The sequence below is a fragment of the Myotis myotis genome, unplaced genomic scaffold, assembly GCF_014108235.1.
Source record: "Myotis myotis isolate mMyoMyo1 unplaced genomic scaffold, mMyoMyo1.p scaffold_m19_p_5, whole genome shotgun sequence".
Lineage (NCBI taxonomy): Eukaryota > Metazoa > Chordata > Mammalia > Chiroptera > Vespertilionidae > Myotis > Myotis myotis.
The window spans coordinates 108002038-108027272 of NW_023416357.1; the positions used below are offsets into that span (position 1 = coordinate 108002038).

Sequence of the window (25235 nt, forward strand, 5' to 3'; positions counted from 1 at the left end):
TTTGGGTTGTTTCTATCTTTTGCCCATTATTAAGTAGTGCTGCTGTGACCATTCATGTATAAATATTTTTTTGAATAACCTGTTTTCATTTATTTTGAGTTATATAACTAGGAGTGGAAATGCTAGGTCATATGGTAATTTGCTGGGGTTCTTGTTCCAGCATTAAGAAGGGTTGAGGAAATCTGGAGAAGGCTGTGCATAGATTAAATAGGAGTCCAGAGACAAAAGATAACTTTGAAAGGCATTTGGGGGTCAGAGGAGCCTAGTTTAAAGGAAACTAAGATCCCCTCGTCTCAGGACCCCATGCTTTTTATTAACACAATTTGTCCTGAGGTGAGGCAGAGATATACACTTCAAAGGGTCAGGTTTCGTATACAGTCATTGTCAGAATGGAAGAATTAGCCTACGGCTGTTCAGGTGTTTGGCCAGTAGGAGGCAATAACATGTAGATTAAGATGTCCTGAGCTGTCTGGCAGCAAACAATCATCCCTTTTCAGGTTTGGGGAAATGCCATCAGCCATTCCCAGATTCAGCCCTGCTGTCATGCTGGAATTGGCTTCCGGCAGTAATTCTCTTTAATTTTCTGAGGAACTATCAAACTGTTTTCCATAGCAGCTACATTGTTTTTATTTCTAACAACAAATATATGAGGGTTACAATTTCTCTCCATTCTTGCCAACATTTTGCATTTTCTGTTTTTTTATTGTGGCCATCCTAGTGAGTGTGAAGTGGTATCTCATTGTGTTTTTTTGTTTTGGTTTGGTTTTTTTGCCCAAGGGCAAAGGTGGCTTTTATTTCCTCTGTTGGGGAAGTAGGGGAGGGGAACTTCCCCAAGCACACCAACCTAAGGAAGGGGTGGTGTGCCCTCAGCAGAAGAGAGTGGCATGGCCATTCAGAAGGGCTCCTTCAAGTCCACTTCCTGGCCCAGGCGGCAGGGTGTGTGCTCTGGAGAGTCACTCCCCTTGGCATGCCAGCTCCTGCATGAATGGAGGCATAAAGAGGTATCTGCTGGTGTTCACCAAGAGGAAGGGGGAGCAGGTGCCCTGACTGCGGGAGCAGAGGACGAGGGTGGTTGACCCCACACCCATTGCCTGCCCAGGATGGTAACTGCCGGTGTGACTCTTCTCCGGAAAAGGGCCAGAGAGGCCCAGACACATTGCTCTGTCTGATGGCTGGTCCTTTAAATGTCCATCTCAAACTGTGACTCTTCACCGCCTGCTCCTGCTGGCTTCAGAGCTATTTTGCAGATGGTTCTGGCTGGCTTCTGTGGGGGGCTCGTCACTTACAGGGCTAGTGACCCCCGGAATGGTGGGCAGGTCCCATGGGGCTGTTTTGGTCACAGGTGAATTCCGACACGCCATCAGGAACCTTCCGGTCATAGATGATCCTGGTACCTCCTGGGGTGGTGCTGAAGAGCGTGCCGCCGGGGGTGGTACTGTAGTGCTGAGGGTTGGTAGGGAGTTGCGTGCCGTCGCTGAGGACCACCCAGTGAGTGGCGGGGATGGCCCAGCTTGGGGTCTGGCTGCAGCTGCTGCCCCGACGTGCCAGTAGCCAGAATGTGGCCCTCCAGCCCCTGCAGCCTCGCTCCAGCCCGCCCCCTCATTGTGGTTTTTATTTGCATTTTCCTAATGACATATGAGCTGATCATCTTTTCATGTGGTTGTTGGCCAGTTATATATTCTCTTCAGAGAAATGTCTTTTCAAGTCCTTTCTCTGTTTTTAAATTGGGTTGTTTATCTTTTCGTTGTTGAGTTATAAGAGTTCCTTATGTATGCTGGGTACTAGACCCTTATCAGATATATGATTGCAAAAATTTCCTCCTTCTTAGGTTATCTTTTTACTTTTTTTGATAAGTGTTTTTTTATTTTTTATAAAAATTTTTATTTTTGAAGTTATAGTTGATGTATAATATTATATTAGTTTCAGGTGTATGACACCCTGAGTAGACATTATATAACTTATGAAATGATCACCTCGATGAATCTGGTACCCATCTGACAACATATATACTTATTACAATACTAGAGGCCCAATGCATGAAGATTCGTGCAAGAATGGGCCTTCCTTCCCCTGGCTGCCAGCACCGCCTTAGCTGCGGCCAGAGCCCCCTTTCTGCCTTTGCTGTGGTCCAGAGCTGCCTTTCTGCCTTCCCACGCTGCCCAGAGGCCCGGAGCGGCTGGGGGCGGTGCCGGCACCTGTGTATGCAAATTAACCCACCATCTTTGTTGGGTTAATTTGCATACCCACTCCTGATTGGCTGGTGGGTGTTGCTAAGGTAAGGTCAATTTGCATCTTTCTCTTTTATTAGTGTAGATTATTGACTGTGTTCCCTATGCTGTACTTTATACCCCCGTGACTGTTCTGTAACTACCAATTTGTACTTCTAAATCTCTTCCTCTTTTTCACCCATCACTCCCAACCCCTCTCTCATGTGACAACAATCAAAATGTTCTCTGTATTTATGAACCTTTTCCTGTTCTGCTTGTTTATTTATTTTGTTTTTTAAATTCCACATTTAAGTGAAATTATCTGGCATTTGTCTTTCTTTGTCTGACTTATTTCACTTAGCATAATAACGTCTAGGTCCATTCATACTGTTGCAAATGACAAGATTTCATTCTTTTTTGTGGCTGAATTACAGTCCATATGTACCACCTCTTCTTTGTCCATTCATTTACTGGTGGACACATAGGTTGCTTCCATATTTTGGCTATTATAAGTTGTACTTTATGAACATAGTGATGCATATGTCTTTTCAATTTAGTCCTTTGGGTTTCTTTGGATAAATACTCAGAAGTGGAGTTGCTGGGTCCTTATTTTTCTCTTGTTATAGCCTTTGTTTTAAAGTCTATTTTGTCTGGCATAAGCTTTTTTGTTTTATTATTACCATTTTTATGAAATGTCTTTTTCCATCCGTTTACTTTCAGTTTGTGTGTGTCTTTCAATCTGAAGTGAGTCTGTTTTAGACAGCATATGTAAGGGTCTTGTTTTGTTAATCATTCAGTTAATGTATGTCTTTTAATTGGGGCATTTAATCCATTTGCATTTAAAGTAATTATTGATAGACATGTATTTATTGCCATGTTATTATTAACCCTTTGCGGTCCAATGTTATTTTTGGAATTCAAACAGTCTGGTCCAAATTAATTGACTAGATTGAATGTTGAACTTTTTAATGTTCTTATTGTTCGACGTTGGACCTGCTCTTAGCGCCTGGTCTGTCAAGTCAGCCTTGAGGTTGGACCGAAAAGGGTTAATATACTTGATCTTCTTTTATTTCTTCTCCTTCCTCTCCAAGAAGACCCTTTAACATTTCATGTAATACTGTTTTGGTGGTGATGAACTACTTTAGCTTTTTCTTGTCTGTGAAGCTCTTTATCTGACCTTCAATTCTAAATGATAACTTTGCTGGGTAGAGTAATCTTGGTTGTAGTCCTTGCTTTTCATCACTTTAAATATTTTTTGCCACTCCCTTTTGGCCTGCAAAATTTCTGTTGAGAAATCAGCTGACAGTCTTACGGGTAGCTAACCCTGTAGGTAACTAACAGCTTTTCTCTTGCTGCTTTTAAGATTCTCTCTTTATCTTTAACTTCTTACATTTTAATTATGATGTATCCTGTATGGGCTCCTTTGGGTTCATTTTGTTTGGGACTCTGCACTTCCTGGACTTATATGTCTATTTCCTTCACCAGATTAAGGGAGTTTCTTGTCACTTTTTTCAAGTAAGTTTTCAATATCTTGCTCTGTCTCTTCTTCTTCCAGCAACCCCATGATGTGAATGTTGGTACACTTGAAGTTGTCCCAGAGGCTCCTTACACTATCCTCATTTTTTTTTTAATTCATTTCACTTTTGATTGTTTTCTGCTTCCTTATATTCCAAAATACTGATTTGATTCTCTGCTTCATCTGCTCTATTGTTAATTCCATGTAGCTTGTTCTTCATTTCAGTTAGTGTATTCTTCATTTCTAACAGGTTCTTTTTTATGATTTCCATGTCCTTATTTATGCTGTTGAAGTTCTCACTAAGTTCATTGAGCATCCTTGTATCCATTGTTTTGAACTCTGTGTCAGGTAATTTGCTTGCCACCATTTCATTTAGCTCTTTTCTTGGAGATTTCTCCTGTTTTGTTTTGTCTTTTCCTTTGTGACATGTTTCTTTATCTCCTCATTTTGGCTGCTTCCTGTGTTTGTTTCTGTGTATTGGGTAGAGCTGCTACATCTCCTGGAATTGGTAGAGTGGTCTCATTTAGGAGGTGTCCTGTAGGGCCCACTGATACAGCCTCTCCAGTCATCTGAGCTGGATGCTCCAGGTGCCTCCCCTGTGTTGGCTGTGTGCATCCTCCTGTAGTAGTTGAGCTTTGATTGCTGTTCACACATCATTGGAAGATCAGTCAGCTGTGAGGTGTGGCTCTGACTACAGCAGAGGAGTTGCTCTGCAGGGGCTGACCCTATGGAGCAGAACTTGCTTCACTGGGCTCTGGTGCCAGCTGAGTCTGCTGCTTGTGTGGGTTGCTCGTGGAGGTGATTGGGATGTCATCTGGTGTGGTCTGAAGCTGGCTCCTGCGTGCACTGTCTCTGAGGCCTCCTGGGAGTTGCAAAGTCAGCCACCACATGTTGCCTGCCCAGGGCCTGCATGAGCTACAGAGCGATCTGCAGGTGGTTGCTCCTTCTGCTGGACTTGGAGGTGCCCAGGAGGTGCCCAGAGGAGGTGCTCAGTGTGGGAGGGCTCAGAAAAGGAACAATGGACTCTGCCATCACTTCTGTCTGGGAGAAGGCTATCTCTCCAGCTCTTGCCATGATGTCATACACTTCAGTCCCTTCCCATATGCTCCTGGTGCTTTTCGAACTGCTGCCCAGCTCTGAAGCTCAGAGTGAGTCTGATTAAGTCTTTGGAGAGGCCCTTTAAGTGGAACGCCTAGGACTTTAGCAGCCCTCCTTCTCACTCAGCCACAGTCTGGTTTTTACAGCCAGAAATTATGGGGACTTCTCTTCCTGGTACTGGAACCCCTTGCTCCTTATGGATCCACAGCCAAGATAACCCTCCTGGTTTTTAACCACCACATGTGGGCTTGGGCCCAGCCTGCTTTGTGTCGCCTGCCCTCCTACGAGTCTTGATGTGGATTCTTTTTATATTCTTAGTTGTAGGCCTTCTGTTCAACTAGATTTCAGGTGTTCTGAATGAATAGTACCTTTTGATGCATAAAAGTCCTTAATTTTGATGAAATCTGATTTATCTTGTCATTGCTGTTGCTTGTGCTTTTGGTGTCATATGTAAGAATCCGTTGCCAAATCTATAAGTCCATGAAGATTTACCCCTGTGTTTTCTTCCAGAATTTTTATAGTTTTAGCTCTTACATTTATGTCTTTGATCCATTTTGAGTGAATTTTTGTGTATGGTGTGAAGTGGGAGTCCAGTTCCATTCTTTTGCATGTAAATATTTAGTTATCTCAGCACTGTTAGTTGGAGATACTATCCTTGGATGATCTTGGTGCCTTGTCAAAAGTCTTTATTTTAATACCTCTTTTCTTTCACTCCCTAATTCTAGAGCAGTGGTTCTCAACCTTCCTATTGCTGCGACCCTTTTATACAGTTCCTCATGTTGTGGTGACCCCCCAATTTCATTGTTACAAATTGAACATAATTAAAGCATAGTGATTAATCACAAAACAATATGTAAGTATATATGTGTTTTCTGATGGTCTTAGGCGACTCCTGTGAAAGGTCCTTTGACCCCCAAAGGGGTCATGACCCACAGGTTGAGAACCACTGTTCTAGACAGTCTGTTATTTCAGTATTCATTATTCTTTGACCCAGGAGCTCTATTGTCTGCTTTCCAGTTGTTGTGTTCTCATGCATGTGCTTTTGTTTATTTAAATTGCTTTCTAATTTTAATTGCATCACAATAAAAATACCCAAATTACCTGGTCCAGAAGTTTCTCCTCATTTCCTCCACTCTCAGCTGGCTGACTGACTCCTCCCGTCTGTGATCTAGCTGTAGCTTCTGCTTATCTCTGGACTAGAATATTGGGTGGACATGACCTGTTTTCTCCTGTGTCTGTCCCACAGGAGAAACTGGGAATTCTCTGCAGTTGGGACTACGTTTTGCTTCATCATTCTGTACCCAGCCGCTCAGTATAGTTCCTAATATACAGCCCAATTAGTGTTTGTTCTACTGATTATTACTCCAAATCCCCCTTCATTCCCCAATTACTAGAGTTTACACTAAGTTTCTCTTTTTAAGTGAATGTGGGGCGGTGCAAGGTTATCATATTCTAGCCAGAGAGTGCCTTTGTTGGAAGAATATACCACTTTGGGAGTATGTGTTAGTCTTTGTTGTAAAGGCCTTATACTATTGGGTTCAGGTGTATGAGGCTGCTACTTTTCCCAGTTTGCAAATGAGGGAGGAGACTTAGATTAAGGATCACACAGCTGGTGGTAACTGGGCCTGCACTTTGTTTTTTTTTCACACTCTCCGCATCTTTATATATTTATTTTTTTACATTCTTTTTATTGTTTTATTGCTTAAAGTATTACAAAGAGTATTACATATGTCTCCTTTTTTTTCCCCCGCCCTTGACAATCCCCTGGCCTCCCCTACCCCCCAGTGTCTTATGTCCATTGGTTATGCTTATATGCATGCATACAAGTCCTTTGGTTGATATCTGACCCCCCCTGCCCCGCCCCCCAACCCTCCCCGGCCTTCCCGCTGTAGTTGGACAGTTTGTTCGAGGCAGCTCTGCCTCTGTATCTATTTTTGTTCATAAGTTTATAATGGTCTTTATTATCCATAAATGAGTGAGATCATGTGGTATTTTTCCTTCATTGACTGCCTTATTTCACTTAGCATAATGCTCTCCAGTTCCATCCATGCTGTTGCAAATGGTAAGAGTTCCTTCTTTTTTACAGCAGCATAGTATTCCATTGTGTAGATGTACCACAGTTTTCTAATTCATTCATCTACTGGTGGGCACTTAGGCTGTTTCCAGATCTTAGCTATGGTGAATTGTGCTGCTATGAACATAGGGGTGCATATATCCTTTCTGATTGGTGTTTCTGGTTTCTTGAGATATGTTCCTAGAAGTGGGATCACAGGGTCAAATGGGAGTTCCGTTTTTAGGTTTTTGAGGAAACTCCATACTGTCTTCCATAGTGGCTGCACCAGTCTGCATTCCCACCAGCAGTGCACAAGGGTTCCTTTTTCTCCACATCCTCTCCAGCACTTGTCGTTTGTTGATTTGTTGATGATAGCCATTCTGACAGGTGTGAGATGGTACCTCATTGTTGTTTTGATTTGCATCTCTTGGATGATTAGTGACTTTGAGCATGTTTTCATATATCTCTTGGCTTTCTGAATGTCCTCTTTTGAAAAGTGTCTATTTAGGTCCTTTGCCCATTTTTTGATTGGATTGTTTATCTTCCTTTTGTTAAGTTGTATGAGTTCCCTATAAATGTTGGAGATTAAACCCTTATCAGTGATAACATTGGCAAATATGTTCTCCCATGCAAGTGCGCTTTCTTGTTGTTTTGTTGATGGTTTCTTTTGCTGTGCAGAAGCTTTTTATTTTGATGTAGTCACATTTGTTTATTTTCTCTTTAGTTTCCAATGCCCTAGGAGATGTATGGGTGAAGAAATTGCTTCAGCATATGTCTGAGATTTTGTTGCCTTTGGATTCTTCTAGTATTTTTATGGTTTCCTGTCGTATATTTAAGTCCTTTATCCATTTTGAGTTTATTTTTGTGTATGGTGTAAGTTGGTGGTCTAGTTTCATCTTCTTGCATGTATCTGTCCAATTTTCCCAACACCATTTATTGAAGAGACTATCTTGACTCCATTGTATGTTCTTGCCTCCTTTGTCAAATATTAATTGAGCATATTGGTTCGGGCTGATTTCTGGGCTCTCTATTCTATTCCGTTGATCTATATGTCTGTTCTTGTGCCAGTACCAGGCAGTTTTGAGAACAGTGGCTTTGTAATATAGCTTGATATCTGGTATTGAGATCCCACCTACTTTGTTCTTTCTCAGGATCGCTGCAGCTATTCGGGGTCTTTTTTTATTCCAGATGAATTTTTGGAGAGTTTGTTCGAGGTCTGTGAAATATGCCGTTGGTATTTTAATGGGAAGTGCATTGAATTTATAGATTGCTTTGGGTAGTATGGACATTTTAATGATGTTGATTCTACCAATCCAAGAACATGGTCTGTTCTTCCATCTGTTTATGTCTTCCTCTATCTCTTTTTTCAAAGTCCTGTAGTTTCTGAGTAGAGGTCTTTTACCTTTTTAGTTAAGTTTATTACTAGGTAGCTTAATTTTTTTTTGGTGTGATGGTAAATGGGATTGTTTTTTTAATCTCTCTTTCTGAAAGTTCACTATTGGTGTATAGAAATGCCATAGATTTCTTGGCGTTAATTTTGTATCCTGCTACATTGCCGAATTCATTTATTAAGTCTAATAGTTTTTTGATGGAGTCTTTAGGGTTTTTTATGTATAATATCATGTCATCTGCAAATAAGGACAGTTTTACTTCTTCTTTTCCAATTTGGATGCCTTTATTTCTTCTTCTTGTCTAATTGCATTGGCTAATACTTCCAGTACTATGTTGAACAGGAGTGGTGAGAGTGGGCATCCCTGTCTTGTTCCTGTTCTTAGGGGAAATGGTGTTAGTTTTTGTCCATTGAGTATGATGTTGGCTGTGGGTTTGTCATATATAGCTTTTATTATGTTTAGGTATGATCCTTCTATTCCCACCTTGCTGAGAGTTTTTATCAAAAATGGGTGTTGAATTCTGTCAAATGCTTTTTCTGCATCAATTGATATGACTATGTGTTTTTTTTCTTTCAATTTGTTTATGTGATATATCACATTTATTGATTTGCGGATATTGTACCATCCTTGCATCCTTGGGATAAATCCTACTTGGTCATGGTGTATGATCTTTCTGATGTACTGCTGGATCCGATTTGCTAAGATTTTGTTGAGGATTTTGGCATCTATGTTCATGAGGGATATTGGCCTGTAATTCTCTTTCAATGTGTTGTCTTTACCTGGTTTTGGTATTAGGGTGAGGCTGGCTTCATAGAATGATCTTGGAAGTGTTCCTTCCTCTTGAATTTTTTGTAGTAGTCTGAGGAGGATAGGTTTTACTTCTTCCTTGAATGTTTGGTAAAATGCCCCTGTGAAGCCATCTGGCCCTAGGCTTTTGTTTGCTGGAAGCTTTTTGATGACTGCTTCAATTTCTTCCATAGTTATTGGCCTATTGAGATTTTTAGATTCTTCCTGATTGATTTTTGGAATGTTGTATTTTTCTAGGAATATGTCCATTTCCTCCAGGTTGTCTAGTTTGTTGGAGTAGAGTTGTCCATAGTATTGTTTAACAATCATTTGTATTTCTGTGGGGTCTGTTGTTATTTCGCCTCTATCATTTCTGATTTTCTTTATTTGGGTCCTCTCTCTTTGCTTCTTGGTGAGCCTGGCTAGAGGTTTGTCAATCTTGTTTATCCTTTCAAAGAACCAGCTCTTGGTTTCATTGATTTTCTGTATTGTTTTTTTGGTCTTGATGTCATTTATTTCTGCTCTGATCTTTATTATCTCCTTCCTTCTGCTCACTCTGGGGTTTTCTTGTTGCTCTCTTTCTAATTCGTTGAGTTGTAGAGTTAGATGATTTACTACCATTTTTTCTTGTTTTTTGAGATAGGCCTGTAGAGCTATAAACTTCCCTCTCAGGACTGCTTTCATTGTGTCCCATAGGTTTGGATTGTTGTGTTTTCATCGTCATTAGTTTCCGGTATGTTTTTGATTTCTTCTTTGATCTCATTGATAACCCAATCAATATTTAATAACATGATATTCAGCGTCCAAGTGTTGAGTATTTTGGGTTGTTTTTATTGTAGTTTATTTCTAATATTATGGCCTTGTGGTCTGAGAAGATGCTTGGTATGATTTCAATCTTCTTGAATATGGGGAGACTTTGTTTGTGACCCAATATGTGGTCTATTTTTGAAGATGTCCCATGAGCACTTGAGAAGAACGTATATTTTGTGGCTTTGGGGTCAGATGTTCTGAAGAGGTCAATTAAGTCCATCTGATCTAGTGAGTCATTTAGGATTGCTGTTTCTTTGCCGAGTTTTTGTCTAGAGGATTTATCCGGTGATGTCAGTGGTGTATTAAAGTCCCCTACTATGATTGTATTGTTGTCGATCTCTCCCTTGATATCTTCCAGGAGTTTTTTTATGTATTTGGGTGCTCCTGCATTGGGTGCATATATATTTATCAGGGTTATATCCTCTTGTTGTATTGATCCCTTTAGTATTATGAAGTGGCCTCCCTTATCTCTTGTTATGGCCTTCACTTTGAGGTCTATTTTGTCCGATATAAGTATTGCTGCCCCAGCTTTTTTTTACATTTCCATTTGCCTGAAAGATATTTTTCCATCCCTTCACTTTCAGTCTGTGTGAGTCCCTTCTTCTGAGGTGGGTCTCTTGTAGACAGCAAATGTATGGGTCATGTTTTTTTATCCATTCAGCCACTCGATGTCTTTTGATTGGAGCATTTAGTCCATTTACATTTAAAGTTATTATTGAAAGGTACTTGTTTGTAGCCATTTCTATTTTTTGTGGCTCTTTTCTTTCTGAGCTTTTTATTTCTTCTTTTTACACCAGTTCCTTTAGCATTTCTTGCATTGCTGGCTCGGTGGTGATAAACTCCCTTAGCCTTTTTTTGTCTGTGAAGCTTCTTATTTCCCCTTCAATTTTGAACGAAAGCCTTGCTGGATAGAGTATTCTTGGATTCAGTCCTTTGCTTTGCATCACTTTGTAAATTTCCGTCCATTCTTTTCTGGCCTGATGTGTTTCTGTTAGAAATCATTTGATAATCTAATGGGAGATCCCTTGTATGTAACTTTCTGTCTCTCTCTTGCCGCCTTTAAGATTCTCTCTTTGTCCTGAACATTTGCCATGGTAATTATGATGTGTCTTGGTGTGGGTCTTTTCGGATTCACCTTGTTTGGGACTCTCTGTGCTTGTGTGACTTTTTTCTTCCCCACCTCAGGGAAGTTTTCTAATATTATTTCTTCAAATTGGTTTTCTAACCCTTGTTCCTCTTTCTGTTGTTCTGGCACCCCTATTATATGTATGTTGTTTCGTTTCATGTTGTCCCATAGCTCCCTTAGGCTCTCCTCCTGTCTTTTAATTTTTTTCTCCAATTGCATTTCAGTTTGGGTGTGTTTTACTTCCCTGTCTTCTAATTCGCTAATTTGGTCCTCCGCTTCTCTTAGTCTACTGTTGAAACTTTCAATGGTGTTTTTTATTGCAGCTATATCACTCTTTATTTCTTTTTGGTTCTTACATAATTTATTGATTTTTTTCAACCATTCCTTTTTGATTCTTACATAATTTGTTGATTTTTTCATCCATTTCTTCTTGATTCTTGCATAAGTTGTTGATTTTTTCATCCATTTCTTCTTGATTCTTGCATAAGTTGTTGATTTTTTCCACCAACTGGGTTATGCATTCAAGGACCCTTAATCTGAATTATTTTTCCGTCATGTTGCAAGCTTCTGTTTCTCTTAGCTGCTTTTCTGGTGAGTCCTCTTTTTCTTTCCTTTGGGGGTTTCTTTGTCTACCCATGTTTGATCTTACCGACATATCTAGTTGTTGAGTCTTTCAGGGGCTGCTCCTTGGGTGGCAGTGGCTCCTCGGGCTGTGGTTGCTCCTCAGGCGGTTGTGGTAGCAGCTGCTCCTCAGTTGGCAGCAGCTCCTCTAGTGGGTGCTGTTGACAGCTGTGGTGGCTCCTCTGGCTGCTCCGGGAGGCTTCACACACAGCTGCTGTTTCTCAGACAGAGGGTGTGGTGATCATGAGGCTGCTGTTCCTTGGATTGGGGCGGGCAACACATGCAGCTGCTACTCCTTGAACTGGGGTGGACTGCTCTCGTGGCTGCTGATCCTTGGATGGGGGCTGGCTGCACGTTTCTCTTGTTCCTCTGATGTGGTGGGCTGCTTGTGGGGCTACTGCTCCTTGGACTTGGACAGGTTGATTGCAAGTCTGCTGCTCCTCATTCAGGGGTGGGCTGCTTGTGCGGCTGTTGTTCTTAGGACAGGAGTGAGCTGCACGTGTGGCTGCTCCTCCTCGGATGGGGACGGGCCACTCACCTGGCTGCTGCTCGTCAGACAGGTGCAGGCTCTTGTGGCTGCCGCTCCTCGGACCGGTGCATGCTGCGCAGAGCTGCCGCTCCTTGGACCGGTGCATGCTGCGCAGAGCTGCCGCTCCTTGGACGTGGGTGGTCTGCTCATGTGGCTGCTGCTTCCCGGACCGGGGTGGGCTGCTGCTGCTCCTCGGATGGGGGCGGGCTGCTCACACAGCTTCTGTTCCTCGGGTTGGGCAGGCTACTCGTGCAGCTGCTGCTGCTTGGATGAGAGCAAGATGCTTGAGCAGCTGTTGCTCCTCGGACTAGTGCAGGGTGCAGGCTGTGCGCAGCTGCTCCTCCTCGGATGGGGGCGGGCTGCGGAGGGCTGCCGCTCCTCAGATGTAGGTAGACTGCTCGTGTGGCTGCTGCTCCTTGGACAGGTCGGACTGCTCGCATGATTGCTGCTCCTCGGACAGGGAAGCCGGCCTTTCACACAGCTGCTGCTCCTTGGACAGGGTCAGGCCACATGAGGCTGCTGCTCTTAGGCCTGAGGCAGGCTGCTTACAGGGCTGATGCTCCTTGGACAAGAGAGTGCTGCTCACGTGTCTGCTGCTCACGTGGTTGAAAAAATAATGTGCTGGGCCTGCACTTTGAATGCAGAGCCGACCTCTGTAGTTGATGGGTATCCCCCTCATCGCACTAGGAATCCTGATTACTTTTAGCAGAACAGGTTTTCCCATCCTCACTTCTGCCAAGAGCCTAGGAAATGAGGCCATTCGTTGCCTCAGATTTAGACTTCTATTACTTTTACTTCCTTACACTAAAGTTTAGAATGGTTAGGAACTGAAATCTGCTGTTCTTTTGTGATTTCTTCATGGTGTTCAACATTAAAAAGTATTTTTCCCCTCTAATAGCTTGATGAAAACTCAGTGTTTCCTTATTTCTAGTTCCTGTGTTATTCTTCTTTAAACACGTTTTTATTGATTTCAGAGAGGAAGGGAGAGAGAGAGAGAGAAACATCAGTGATGAGAGAGAATCATTGATTGGCTGCCTCCACGCCTCCTACTGGGGATCCGGCCCGCAACCTGGGCATGTGCCCTGACTGGGAATCGAACTGTGACCTCATGGGTCGATGCTCAACCACTGAGTCACACTGGCTGAGCTGTGTTGTCGTTTTTTAATTTTTAATTTATTTATTTCATTTATTGAAGGAAGAAGGAAAGAGAGAGATGGAAACATCACTGCTGAGAGAGAATCATTGACTGGCTGCTTTCTGCTTGCCCCCTACTAGGGATCGAGTCGGAAACCTAGGCCTGTTCCCTGTCTGGGAATCGAACTGTGACCTTGTGGGCCGATGCTCAACCACTGAGCAACACAGGCCAGGATAGTTCTTGTGTTCTTTATTTTAAAACGTTAATTTATCTGGAATTTATTTTGCTATTAACTATGTATTCATCATTTTTAATCCTCACCTGACGATATGTTTTTATTGATTTTTAGAGAAAAGAGAGAGAGAGAGAGAGAGAAAAACAATTGATATAAGAGAGAAACATCAATTGGTTGCCTCCCGTATATGCCCCCAACCAGGGATTGAACTCGCAGATATGTGTTCTGGACCAGGAATCAAACCTGCAACCTTTTGGTGTACAGGACAACCCGCCAACCAACTCAGCCAATTGGCCAGGACTATGTATTCATGATTTTAAATTGCTATAATGTTGATGTATCTTAGTAGGTTCAGCAAGTCATATATTACTGGATATTTAGGTTATTGCCAGATTTCTGCTATGAATACTTTTTATTTTATTCTCCTCCTGGTGATGTTACTATATTTTAGGTGGTGGTAGGCTTCATTATCCAGTTGGAGTATCATTTCCTTAGGCTTTATCAGGCATTTATTGAGTTGCTACTGAATGCAGGGCTGTTGCTTCATGCTGAATTGCTTAGTGCCTCTGATTGACAACTCTGCTTTCAGCAGTTGGTATGGCCTGCCAAACACACATCTGCGTTCACTTTAATGTAGTTGATACCGTTTAGGCCAGTAGTTCTCAACCTTGGTTGCACATTAGTCACCTGGGAATCTTTTTTAAATCCTGACTTGGGCCTCATCCTCCAGAAATTCTGTTTCTTTGTTACTAATGTTGTAGCCCCACCCCATAACAAAGAAACAGAATTTCCGGAAGGTGAGGCCCAGAAATCAGGATTTTAAAAAGATTCCCAGGTGATTCTAACGTGCAGCCAAGGTTGAGAACCACTGGTTTAGGTGATTGCATTAAAGTTCTGTACTTGCTGTGAATCTAGTTAAATGGAATTTCTTTTTTTAATCCTTACCCTAGGACGTGGTATTTTTGTTTTGTTTGTTTTAAAATTTTATTTTATTGATTTCAGGGAGAGAGGAAGGGAAAGAGAGAGAGAAACCTTGATGTGAAAGAGAAACATCAATTGTTGCCTCCCGTACATGTCCTGACCAGAGATCAAACCCCAGTCCAGGTATGTGCCCTGACGGAATCAAACCCCAGCCTTTCTGGTGCAGGGGACGACACTGCAGCCAGCTGAACCACCTAGTCAGGGCAAGTGTAGTTTCTTATAAGTTTGGCCCTTCATCAGGGAGAAAAAACATCATTGGAATATTGAAGATCACTCCACTGTATTAGCCTTTACTTTTTACTTTTTGAAAAATTTATCTGGTTGCTGGTTGCACGCATGGCCACACTTTACGTTGTTGTGGTGAGTCATCTCTGCAGACTTGCCCTTCTCACACTGGACCTAATGGTCACTGAAGATAAGAGGTTTAATTTTTCAGTTTCTGACAGGTAAGGCCAGGTTAAAAATGACGCGGAAGAAGTTATCTGAGTGGCTAGATGAGTCATCTCAGAGTAGATCATTTGTTCCTTCTTTCAGCTGCAGCTTAAATTATATAATGACAACATCTTAATTTCTCTATTGAGTAAATTACTTTGTAATGAATGAAGGAAAAGAATTTTAAAGAGATGAAGTAAGTTTTTTCTATTTTATTTCAGGAATTCACTTAAACAACAATCTGAACCACTTAACAGTTGGCTTGGCCCATCATAGACTGTCTTCTGCACATGCAGCAGCAAAGCAGGGGAAAGTGGAGCTGCCCGTGACGAGAGCAGAGAGTGACAAGATCGTCCTGCTGGTGTGCAACCGCGCCTGCACCGGGCAGCAGGGAAAGAGGTGCAGACAGCTTCTTTTCCCGCAACTGCGGAGGCTTTGAAAAGTCTCCTATTTTCAAAAGTAGGGATAAAAGCATCCGTACTTTTCATAGTTAATTTTTGATTCTGATGTTTAGAAAGAATATGTGTGTAAGTTGACCTGATTTGAGGGGTTGGGAGGGAGAATATAAAGTTACGATGATAGGATCTGAGTGAGAACGGCTCTTCAAGCTCATGGTAGTTTTTAAGGCTCCTGTCATATGTCTATTTCCAGCACAAGCTCCTCTAGTGGCCCCAGACCCACACACCTAGATCCAGCTGCTTTCTTAACAGCTTTCTTTTTCTCCTTTAAATTCTTAACAAATCTACTTGGATAGTATGTACATCACAATATTGGGTTCCAGACTGAGCTCTCCCTACACCTAGCCCTCCGCCATTCCCTGAGTGGTGCGCGCCACTCTTCGTTCAGTAGCGTAAGCCAGAAAGCTGGGAGTTGGAAATCTCTTGGGTCTTCCCTCTGTAAGAACTTCCCTCTGCGGGAGTTTCGATGTCTTTTAAAGTAGCCTTCTCCCAGTAGTGATGTCGCCTGAGTGGTAAGCACAGTGTGGACCTGCTTAGGGAGGAAGGCACTTGTTTCTACTGTTTGTCAAGGTAGCATTTATATTAGCCATTTTAAATGTTGCTTTGGAATAAATTCCTTTTTTAAAGATGCTAAATTAATGTAAATGCAAAATGTGTTGATTTGTCTATTTTTGATGCTCATTAACAAATACTCGAGTGTTGCCAGTGTGTGGGGCACCGTAAACACAGGGGCTATTGTAGCAGACAGACAGACAGGATCTGCCTTCCCAGGAGCTTACATCCTGATTAGGACAGTGACTACAAGCAAGTAAACACATTTAACTCAGTCTTTTCCACTTTTAAAACTGGCTGGGATGATAGAGTGTGCTGGGGTTGGGGACTGTTAGGGAGGGTGGTCAGGGAGGGCTTTCTTGCAGCAGCTGAGTCTGAGAAGACAGGGTGAGCTGTGTGAGCCTCTGGGGAAGAGGATCTCATGAAGAGGGGACTTGGAGTGCAAAGACGCTGAGCCTAGAGGAGCTTGGCATGTGTAAGGGACAGAAGGGAAGGGATGTTAGTCTCTTGGAAGTGAAGACATTGTCATTGAAAATGTGGCCAGATGGTTTACATGTGCTTGTAACTTCACGTCACAGTCATTTTTAGGCAGATAGGTTGGTTCACTGTTGAGTGTCACTGTGAATAAACTTTGTATTAGTAGTTGTGTTTCTTGGTGATCTTAGCACCTCTGCTAGGCCTGAGTCAGGGTTTGTCTGATTCCTCCTCACGCACTCACTCACTCACTCAGCATCTACCATGTTATAGCCTACTAAGATAGCAGACCACATTTCCTTCCGCCAGATAGTCACAGTGCATGGTGGAGGCAGAAGAACGATGAGGCACTGGAAGTTAGTGCTGTGGTGCCAAGACAGGGAACGACCCGACAGGTGCTTCCGCAGAAGGACCCCTCTGGGGGCCTAGCCCAGGAGCAGGCTGGGAAGGCTTTCCGGGCTGAGGGAATTGGCTGAACAAACACCTGGGTGTATGAATTGGACACATTCAGGGCACACAGCACGTAGGTGTGAACGGCTGGAGCTTGGGGAGTGAGGGCAGCCCAGCGGTGCTCCACTGTGGCTGCATTTTAGAACCGCCTGAGGAACGTCTAAAAAGTCTCAGTGCTTGAGCCATTCACCAGAGTGACTGCAGCAGGATCTCGGGGGGCTGCACTCGGGCACCCTTGTTTAAAGCTCCCTCGGTGATGTAGCCTGCAGCCATAGCCTAGAGCCAGGCACTGCCTCCTGTTCTCCAACACCTGGCAGCCCGGCCCCGCAGGGGCCACATGGCTTCTCCCTGGCTGCCTGCCTGCTAGGCCTGCAGTCCTGTCTGCTCCTCTGGCAGGAACCCATTGCTTGTTTGACCTGTGCTGTTCCAGACTGTTGTCCACTCTGGCCTTCTTTCCTCATCGTCTCCACTGATCCTGTGTCTTGCTTCCTAATATCCTAGCCTCATGCTCCCCCAGAAGCCATTTTGATGTATGAGCTGTTAAATGCCATTTAGAAATCTCAGCTTCTCTTCTGACTTTTTCATCCACTTTTGAGAGTTATATTAAATTTCCTGTTTGTTTTATACTGAGAACAGCCCTAAAACCAATTATATAGTGATTCCATTAAGAAGGTCAATGGTTGAGTGTTTACCCATGAACCAAGAAATCACTGGTTTGATTCCTGGTCAGGACACTTGGCCCGGTTGTGGGCTTGATCTTCAGTAGGGGGCATGTAGGAGGCAGTTGATTGACGTTTCTCTCTCATCGATGTTTCTGTCTCCCTGCCCCTCTCCCTTTCTCTAATGTCAGTAAAATCATATTTTAAAAAGATCATGAGTAAGGAATACAGCGTAAAGGAATGGTTATAATTTAAGGTGACTGAAATGGTTGTGTGTGTTAGGTTTGGACAGCCTTTTGTGCTGCACTTGGAGAAGACAGTAGCCTGGGACCTGCTGCAGAAGGAAATCTTGGAGAAGATGAAATATTTCCTGAGGCCCACGGTTTGCATTCAGGTGTGTACGTGCTCTGGTATTCCAGCCCAGCATGCGTGTGTACCAGCGAAGAAGCAGTCTTTGCAGGGGAGTTCGGAGTTCAGGCCTCTGCTCTAAGGAAGACGGACATGAACTGGAGAGTTCGTAAGCCCTGGTGCAGAGCTCTCCAGTAGGACTCTGAGACGAGGACTTAGCCCTCGTTCTGTGACGCGAGCTGCCACTGCAAGTTGCCCTTCCCAAGTTTGTCTAATCATGGTTAGCACATGAACTGCTTGGACAGACTTTGTAGAACATCTCTCTGTGCATTTTCAAAATTAGGATTTCAGTGGTGAGGTATCCATGGGAAACTGACATTAAGTTAATGTTCCACGGCTGCCACATATTACCTGTTTTGCATAACATATTTGCTGTGTAAATTGTATTTGGGTAAATGATATTTAAAGTGTATTAGAGCAGCTCAACAACCTAATAGAACATTATAGAGGAGCATTTTACAAAAGTTTGCTCCCCCTCTAATCTGGTTTGGAAACACCATTGTCAAACAGATGCCCTTAGGATAGTGGTTCTCAACCTTCTGGCCCTTTAAATACAGTTCCTTATGTTGTGACCCAACCATAAAACGATTTTCGTTGCTGCTTCATAACTGTAATGTTGCTACTGTTATGAATCGTAATGTAAATATCTGATATGCAGGATGGTCTTAGGCGACCCCTGTGAAAGGGTCGTTCGGCCGCCAAAGGAGTCGCGACCCACAGGTTGAGAACTGCTGCCTTAGGAGAAATCCAGCCTAATTCTCCTTCCCCGTTTGCTGCAGGTGTGTCCTTTCAGTTTGCGTGTGGTCAGTGTGGTGGGAATAACATACTTGCTGCCCCAGGAAGAACAGCCACTGTGCCACCCAACGGTAGAAAGGTAAAGACATCACCTTCTAGGGTTTCACAAGCGCGCATGTGTGATTTCTAGTGATGTCCGGTATGATTTCCACACAAGTGTGTTCTTTGGGCTCATTAGAAATTAAGTTCTTATTTTAGTTTTGACTCATATTAGGATATGATATGCTTTAGGGTCCTTTTTGGAAAAGCCTGGAGTACTCATGTGAAGGAAAGCAAATTGCTATATATCCCAGGACTACAGAAAAATGACACGTTCATAGTCACCAAGGTTGACATTTCCCGAAGTAGAATTCTCATCATGCCCCTTTCCCCTGCCGTCCTTGCAGGGTGACCTGTGTTGTAAAAGACAAAGCCAGGCTCCACAGTGCCGGGCGTGTTTCAGTTTGAGGCTGACCACTTGCCTCTGTCAGGCCTGCTTGCTGCTCTCTCCCCATCCTAACCCTTCGGCAGTGGCAGAGTGCCACAGGCTGCTGGACACACAGCACGGCTTCATGTGCCTTTGCATGTGTAGACAGTTTCTTTCCTCTGAGCCTTTGTTCACACTGTCCATCCTTCCCCTGTGGTCAAATTGTTCTTCCACTGCACTTCCCCTGTACTTTCTACACACTTATATTACAACACTCACTGTATTAAAATAATGATATGTATATGACACATAAATATAAAACTCATGTTACTGTTTTATGATTTTTTTCAACAAATGTTGTAGTGCCTGCATTTCAGTATTTCATAAAAGTCAACAATGTGGTTCTGTTTGAAAGCAGGTTACTGTTTGGTTTTGTTATTAACATTTTTTTTTTTAATTGACCATAGAGAGGGGAAGGGAGGGAAGGAGGGGGAGAGATAGAGAGAAAGAGGAACATCGATCTAAGAAATATCAGTTGGTTGCCTCCTGGACATGCCCTGACTGGGAATCGAACCTGTATCCTTTCAGTGTATGGGACAACGATCCAACCGAGCCATGCCAGCTGGGGCAAGTCACTGTTTGGTTTTAGAGATGAAAATTAATAGATTAGATAATGCTTCAAAACATTTCAAAGCATAAGACGATTAGATGAGTAATATTGACTATTTTTTGTGTGTGTGTAAAGGCTCCCGTTGTGTTCTCTGAACATTCCTTTTTATAAGTACATCCTTTTCTTCTTTTTTTAAAAAAAGTATTTTTATTGATTTCAGAGAGGAAGGGAGAGGGATAGAGAGATACAAACATCAGTGCTGAGAGAGAATCATTGAGTAGCTGCCTCCTGCAAGCCCCCTACTTAGGATCAAGCCTACAACCCAGGCATGTGCCCTTGGCCGGAACCGAACCTGGGACCCTTCAGTTCCCAGGCTGACACTCTCTCCACTGAGCCACACCGGCTAGGGCAGTAATACTATGAATCCTGAGCTTCTCAGGAGATGAAATGTGCCAAGGCACTCAGTGGGGCTTTATGAAGGAAGGAGGTGGAGCACTAGCAGGACTTAGTGGAAGTTCAGGTTGGCGCAGACAGAATCCAAGGACAGGCATGGTTTATGGGGAAGGGGTGCAGGAGCAGACTTTGTTCCCAGAGAGACTGTTGTCTCTATATGGGTTGGTGAGAAATTGGACACAGAGTTGGAAAAGTCCTAAAGAACATCTAAGAGTGACTATGGATAGCTTATAACAGGATTCTAAATTTCTTCCAATGTCTATTTCTATACTGGACAATTTTAATTTAAGGGTTTTTTTAGTCCCACTATAACCTACTTATTATATATGAGGTTGTTATAATGGTCTCAGTAGAAACTGTTTCTGATGGGGAATGATGATGATGTTCAGAAATCACATGATTTCAGATTTCAGATAGGATGACCGTATTTAAGTAAAATAATTTATTTAGAAAATAACATGTGACTCCCCTCCCTCCCCATCCCCTTTATCTATAGGGCATTAAAATCGTGTGGACCGGGTGGCACTGCTCATGTGAAATTAGTGGTAGAATGGGACAAGGAGACAAAAGATTTGTGAGTATTTTTTACTTAGTATTTATAGAGTCATTGTTTTAATTATTTTCAAAGCATGCCTTTGATCTTTCAAATTAGCTGAAACCCAATTTTCTCTTTAACTGTTTAGTGTCCGGTGTGTTGCTAATCCTTTATTTAAGTAGTTTATTATTTCTCTCCTATACATTCTGTTGTTGGCTGCTAATGAGATAGAAGCTATATATTCGTGTGTGTGTGTGTGTGTGTGTGTGTGTTCATTGTAGGTCCAATTACTTTGATTTGTATTACATGCCCATTCACTCTAGTAAGTTAGGCAAGATGCATGCCCTTAGTTACAAAGGACAAGAGTATATGGATTAATTAGCATAGTTCATGGCCACTTCCAAAAAAAACTAGCTCCAAGTTATTTCTTCTTTTTTTTTTTTTAATATATTTTATTGATTTTTTACAGAGAGGAAGGAGGAAGGGAGAGGGATAGAGAGTTAGAAACATTGATGAGAGAGAAACATCGATCAGCTGCCTCCTGCACACCCCCTACTGGGGATGTGCCCACAACCAAGGTACATGACCTTGACTGGAATCGAACCCGAGACCCTTCAGTCCGCAGGCTGATGCTCTATCCATTGAGCCAAACCGGTTAGGGCAAGTTATTTCTTCTTGAAAATAATTTTATAGATGGAGAATTTTTCAAGAACACTTTGGAACATGGGAAATTGCTTTCTTACACATTGACCTTCTTGCTTATGAAATTATATTTATGCTGTGAAGCTGTAATTGCATTTTGTGTCAGTTTTGCAAGATATTCCTGATAAATGCTTTGCCCCCAATGACAGCTTGTTTGTAAATACTGAAGATGAGTATATCCCTGATGCAGAGAGTGTCCGTCTGCAACGGGAGCGTCATCATCAGCCTCAAACTTGCACTTTATCCCAGTGTTTCCAACTCTACACCAAAGAGGAGCGGGTAAGAGCAGGGGAGCATTTCTTGGGTGGTGCGGTGGTAGGGATGGGGGCATAGCAAGGTGACAACGAAGAAACAAATTATGTCCCAGAAAACTTCCTGGTCGTTTTGCATTTACATAGGTTCTGCACATGTATGGGTATTTTAGTGTAGGGTTTTAAATAATTTTCCTTAGTAACTGGAACAGTGATTCTCAACTGTTAGGTTAGAACCTATCTAAATTAATTATAATTAAATAAAATTGAAAGTTCAGTTTCTTAGTTTTGAGTGCTCAGTAGACACAGTGTACATATAGACAAAGTTCTATTGGGCAGTGTCTTTGGACCACTTAGCACAGTGCTTTGCAGATAGTAGGGATTTAATAAATATTTGCATGTAAGGATGACAGATAGACAAGTCTCTGTGGACAGGGCTCAAGTCTGTGTGGTTTTTAAACCTCTCCAGGTTTGTGCACCTTGAGAATCCTTGATTAAAACACTTGTAATTCATCTTGAGGTGATGTTTAGGATCAGAACTTTTATTTAAATTTTTTAAAAATTGATTTGAGAGAGAACGACATGGATTTGTTGTTTCATGTATTCACTGATTGATTCTTGTATGTATCCTGACTGGGGATGGAGCCTGCAACCTTGGTATATCGGGATGACGCTCTAGTCAACTGAGCTACCCGGCCAGGGTCAGGTCAGACTTTTGACTACTGGTTGTTACTGTTCACTCTACATACATAGGGAGTTATGCAATTTCGGGTGGAAGAGGACTTGAATGCTCCTTTCTCTCTGATGGTTGGGCTCTGCTGAATTTCACAGACGTGCTCGTTCAGCCACTGTTTGTACACCTTTAGTTGTGAAGCGTTTGCCTATGTAGGAGACTCACCATTTCCTCTTTGGAGGTCCCTGATGGAGACTTAGGTCAGCCTGGACTACATCCCCAGGTCACTGTGACCACATGTGTTCTCTCTAAGAATTGCTGGGGCCAAATATTTGTCTATCTTTTAAATATTTGAAATGTTTTCCATCTTCTCACTGAGTCTTTTCACCCTCAAGTTGTCCATAGCTAGTTCCTTTAATAATAGGTTTCATAAGACATCTTTTTTTTTCAGTTTGGAGCTTATATAAAATAGTTCATTGGTTTTGCATCTTGTTGATTGCCTACTCTATATAGCACCTTATCCTATTTAGATTTTTTTTAAATTGATTTGGGAGATGTTTGAGAATGGCACAAACCTTAGAGGTGAGCAGACCTACTAGATGGCAACACTGGTATTCTACAGAACGTCTCACTGATTGGGAAGGATGAGTTCAAGCTAGCAGGATATACTTTCACTAGAGGCCCGGTGCATGAAAATTCGTGCACTTGGTGGGGGGTGAGGGGTGGCGGGGGGTCCCCTCAGCCTGGCCTGTGCCCTCTCACAGTCCGGGATCCCTCTGGCAGCCCAGGAGCCCTCGGGGGATGTCCACCTGCGGGCTTAGGCCCATTCCTCCTGGGCCTAAGCCGTAGTTGGACATCCTTAGTGCTGCCGAGGAGGCAGGAGAGGCTCCCACCACAACCGTTGCACTCGCAGCCGTGAGCCTGGTTTGTGGCTGAGCAAAGCTCCCCCTGTGGGAGCGCACTGACCACCATGGGGCAGTTCCTGTGTTGAGTATCTGCCCCCTGGTGGTCAGTGCGCGTCATAGTGACCAGTCGTTCTGCTGTTAGGGTCAATTTGCATATTACCCTTTTATTATATAGGGTAGGGATTCATTCATTCAGTAAATGTTTATTGAGTACATACTGTGTGCTAGGTACTACACTAGGTCCTGGGGATTTGGCTGGGACCAAGAAAGACAGTGTTTCTGCCATCAAACAAGGAAGTAAAGAAAGCGGAGGGCATGGGTGAGGAAGGAACTGGCATGGCTGAGAAACAGAAAGGAAGCCAGTGTAACTGGAGCACAGGGTGAGGAGAGGGAGAGACTGTGCTGGTCTTCGAGTAATCCTGAGTGTCCACCGTGGAGCCAGGCACATGGAGAGCACGCAGTCAGCATGCACTGGGAAGAATAAGTATATGGGGGTCACTTGGGGAGTTCAGTCATTGGATCCAAAAACTACAGTGCAGCGTAGGAGAGGAGAGGGTGTGGCCTGGCCGGCAGGAGGCTGTGTGACAGGAACTTTGGACGTGGTTGCCTGCAAGCTCAACATTGGTCAGCAGTGTCGTAAGGATTGCGTGAGACACTGTCCAGAACTCACAGTGATGGCACCGCTCTTTCCATCAGCTTACATGCTCCCTGATAAGACCCTGGCAGACCAGGCACAACCCGAGTGCGTGGATAGGAATGCATACCTGGAAACCAAAACATGGCGGAATGTATTTTGAAGAAGGAGCCTGAAGGACTCAGGCACTTCAAGGACCATCCTGTGGAGGAGAAAGTGGACTTAATTTTACCTTAAAAAGCAGAACTTAAAGATTGGAATTACAGCGAATTATTCTGTCTTAACATAGGGAAGAACTTGGTAATGAATTGTCTGAAACTGGAACAGCTTCCTGATGAGCGAGCCCCCCTTGTGTGCCTGCAGGAGCTAGAGCAGCGATCTGTGTGGTGTGCAAGTCGGGAGCTCTCGGTAGCAGTTTACAGCTCGATAAGTGCAGGGATCAGAGAGGTGTTCTGGAGACTGGCGTCGCTGTTAGATGTTTCAGGGCATTCTTAGTCTCCTACAGAAGAATCGTTTGTAATGTGTCAGAAATTAAAGCTTCTTCACCACGTGCACTGGGCTGGGTGGCCATGAGTGCGGACTGTTCCTGTGTCACAAATGTGGACTTACCAGATGACAGAGGAGGCCCTTCCAGTCACCCCCCCAGACTTTCTGCAGACATGAAGCTCTCCTTGTGAGAAAGCACTCCCTCCACTCTGCTCCCTTCCCACTGGCTGCCAGCCCTCCTCCGCCTTTCTGCCTAACTGCACATTAGTGTCCCAGCACCTTTCTCTCCCTCCCCAAGCCCTCGTCATGTCTGGCCACACTCCTCACTCTGCTCTTGAAGTTCTCAGTCTACACTTGATCTCTCCGCAGGGTTGGTACTAACAGCCCTCCGTCCTCACCACTCCTTTGTGGTATTCGTGAAAGGGAGGGCTTCCGATTTCCCTGGTTTCTGCCTCTGCATCCTCAGGCTCTGGTGGTTTCTGGACATTTATATTTCCCTTAAAAATAGGCATTCCCACCATCTGTCCTGGCTTCTTTCTCGTCCGTCTCGGGCAGGGCCTTCCACTCCCCTGGTCTTCCTTACTTCACTGTAATGTGGTCCCAGATCTGATGCAGTTCTGATTTCCAGAGCAGGTTTAAGAATCTCTCACCTATTAGCCCCTGGAACCTAATATGTCCCCATCCTGAAACCTGGCCTGCAGAGATGACACATAGCTGTAGATGACATTTACAAAGATTGTGTTGGTGGCAGAAGGAGAGGATTGTTGAGCAATTCAGTGCTGGGGGAGAGAGAACAATTAGGAGGTTGATGATGTCCAGGTAAGAGAATGAGTGAGGACTTCAAATTCAGGAGGGATTAGTCAG

The 25235-nt window shown here is 43.4% G+C and overlaps 1 protein-coding gene and 1 pseudogene across 1 annotated transcript in view; one reads left to right on the plus strand and one right to left on the minus strand.

The window, feature by feature from the left end:
• Window positions 1–25235, plus strand: part of USP31 (ubiquitin specific peptidase 31) — a 90956-nt gene that overhangs the window by 41644 nt on the left and 24077 nt on the right. Inside the window, 5 exon segments of the mRNA XM_036308158.1 lie at window positions 15142–15319; window positions 17796–17907; window positions 18701–18795; window positions 20682–20759; window positions 21572–21701. Of these exon segments, the coding sequence (XP_036164051.1) occupies window positions 15142–15319; window positions 17796–17907; window positions 18701–18795; window positions 20682–20759; window positions 21572–21701 (593 nt within the window).
• On the minus strand, window positions 1177–12243 carry LOC118655919 (annotated as a pseudogene).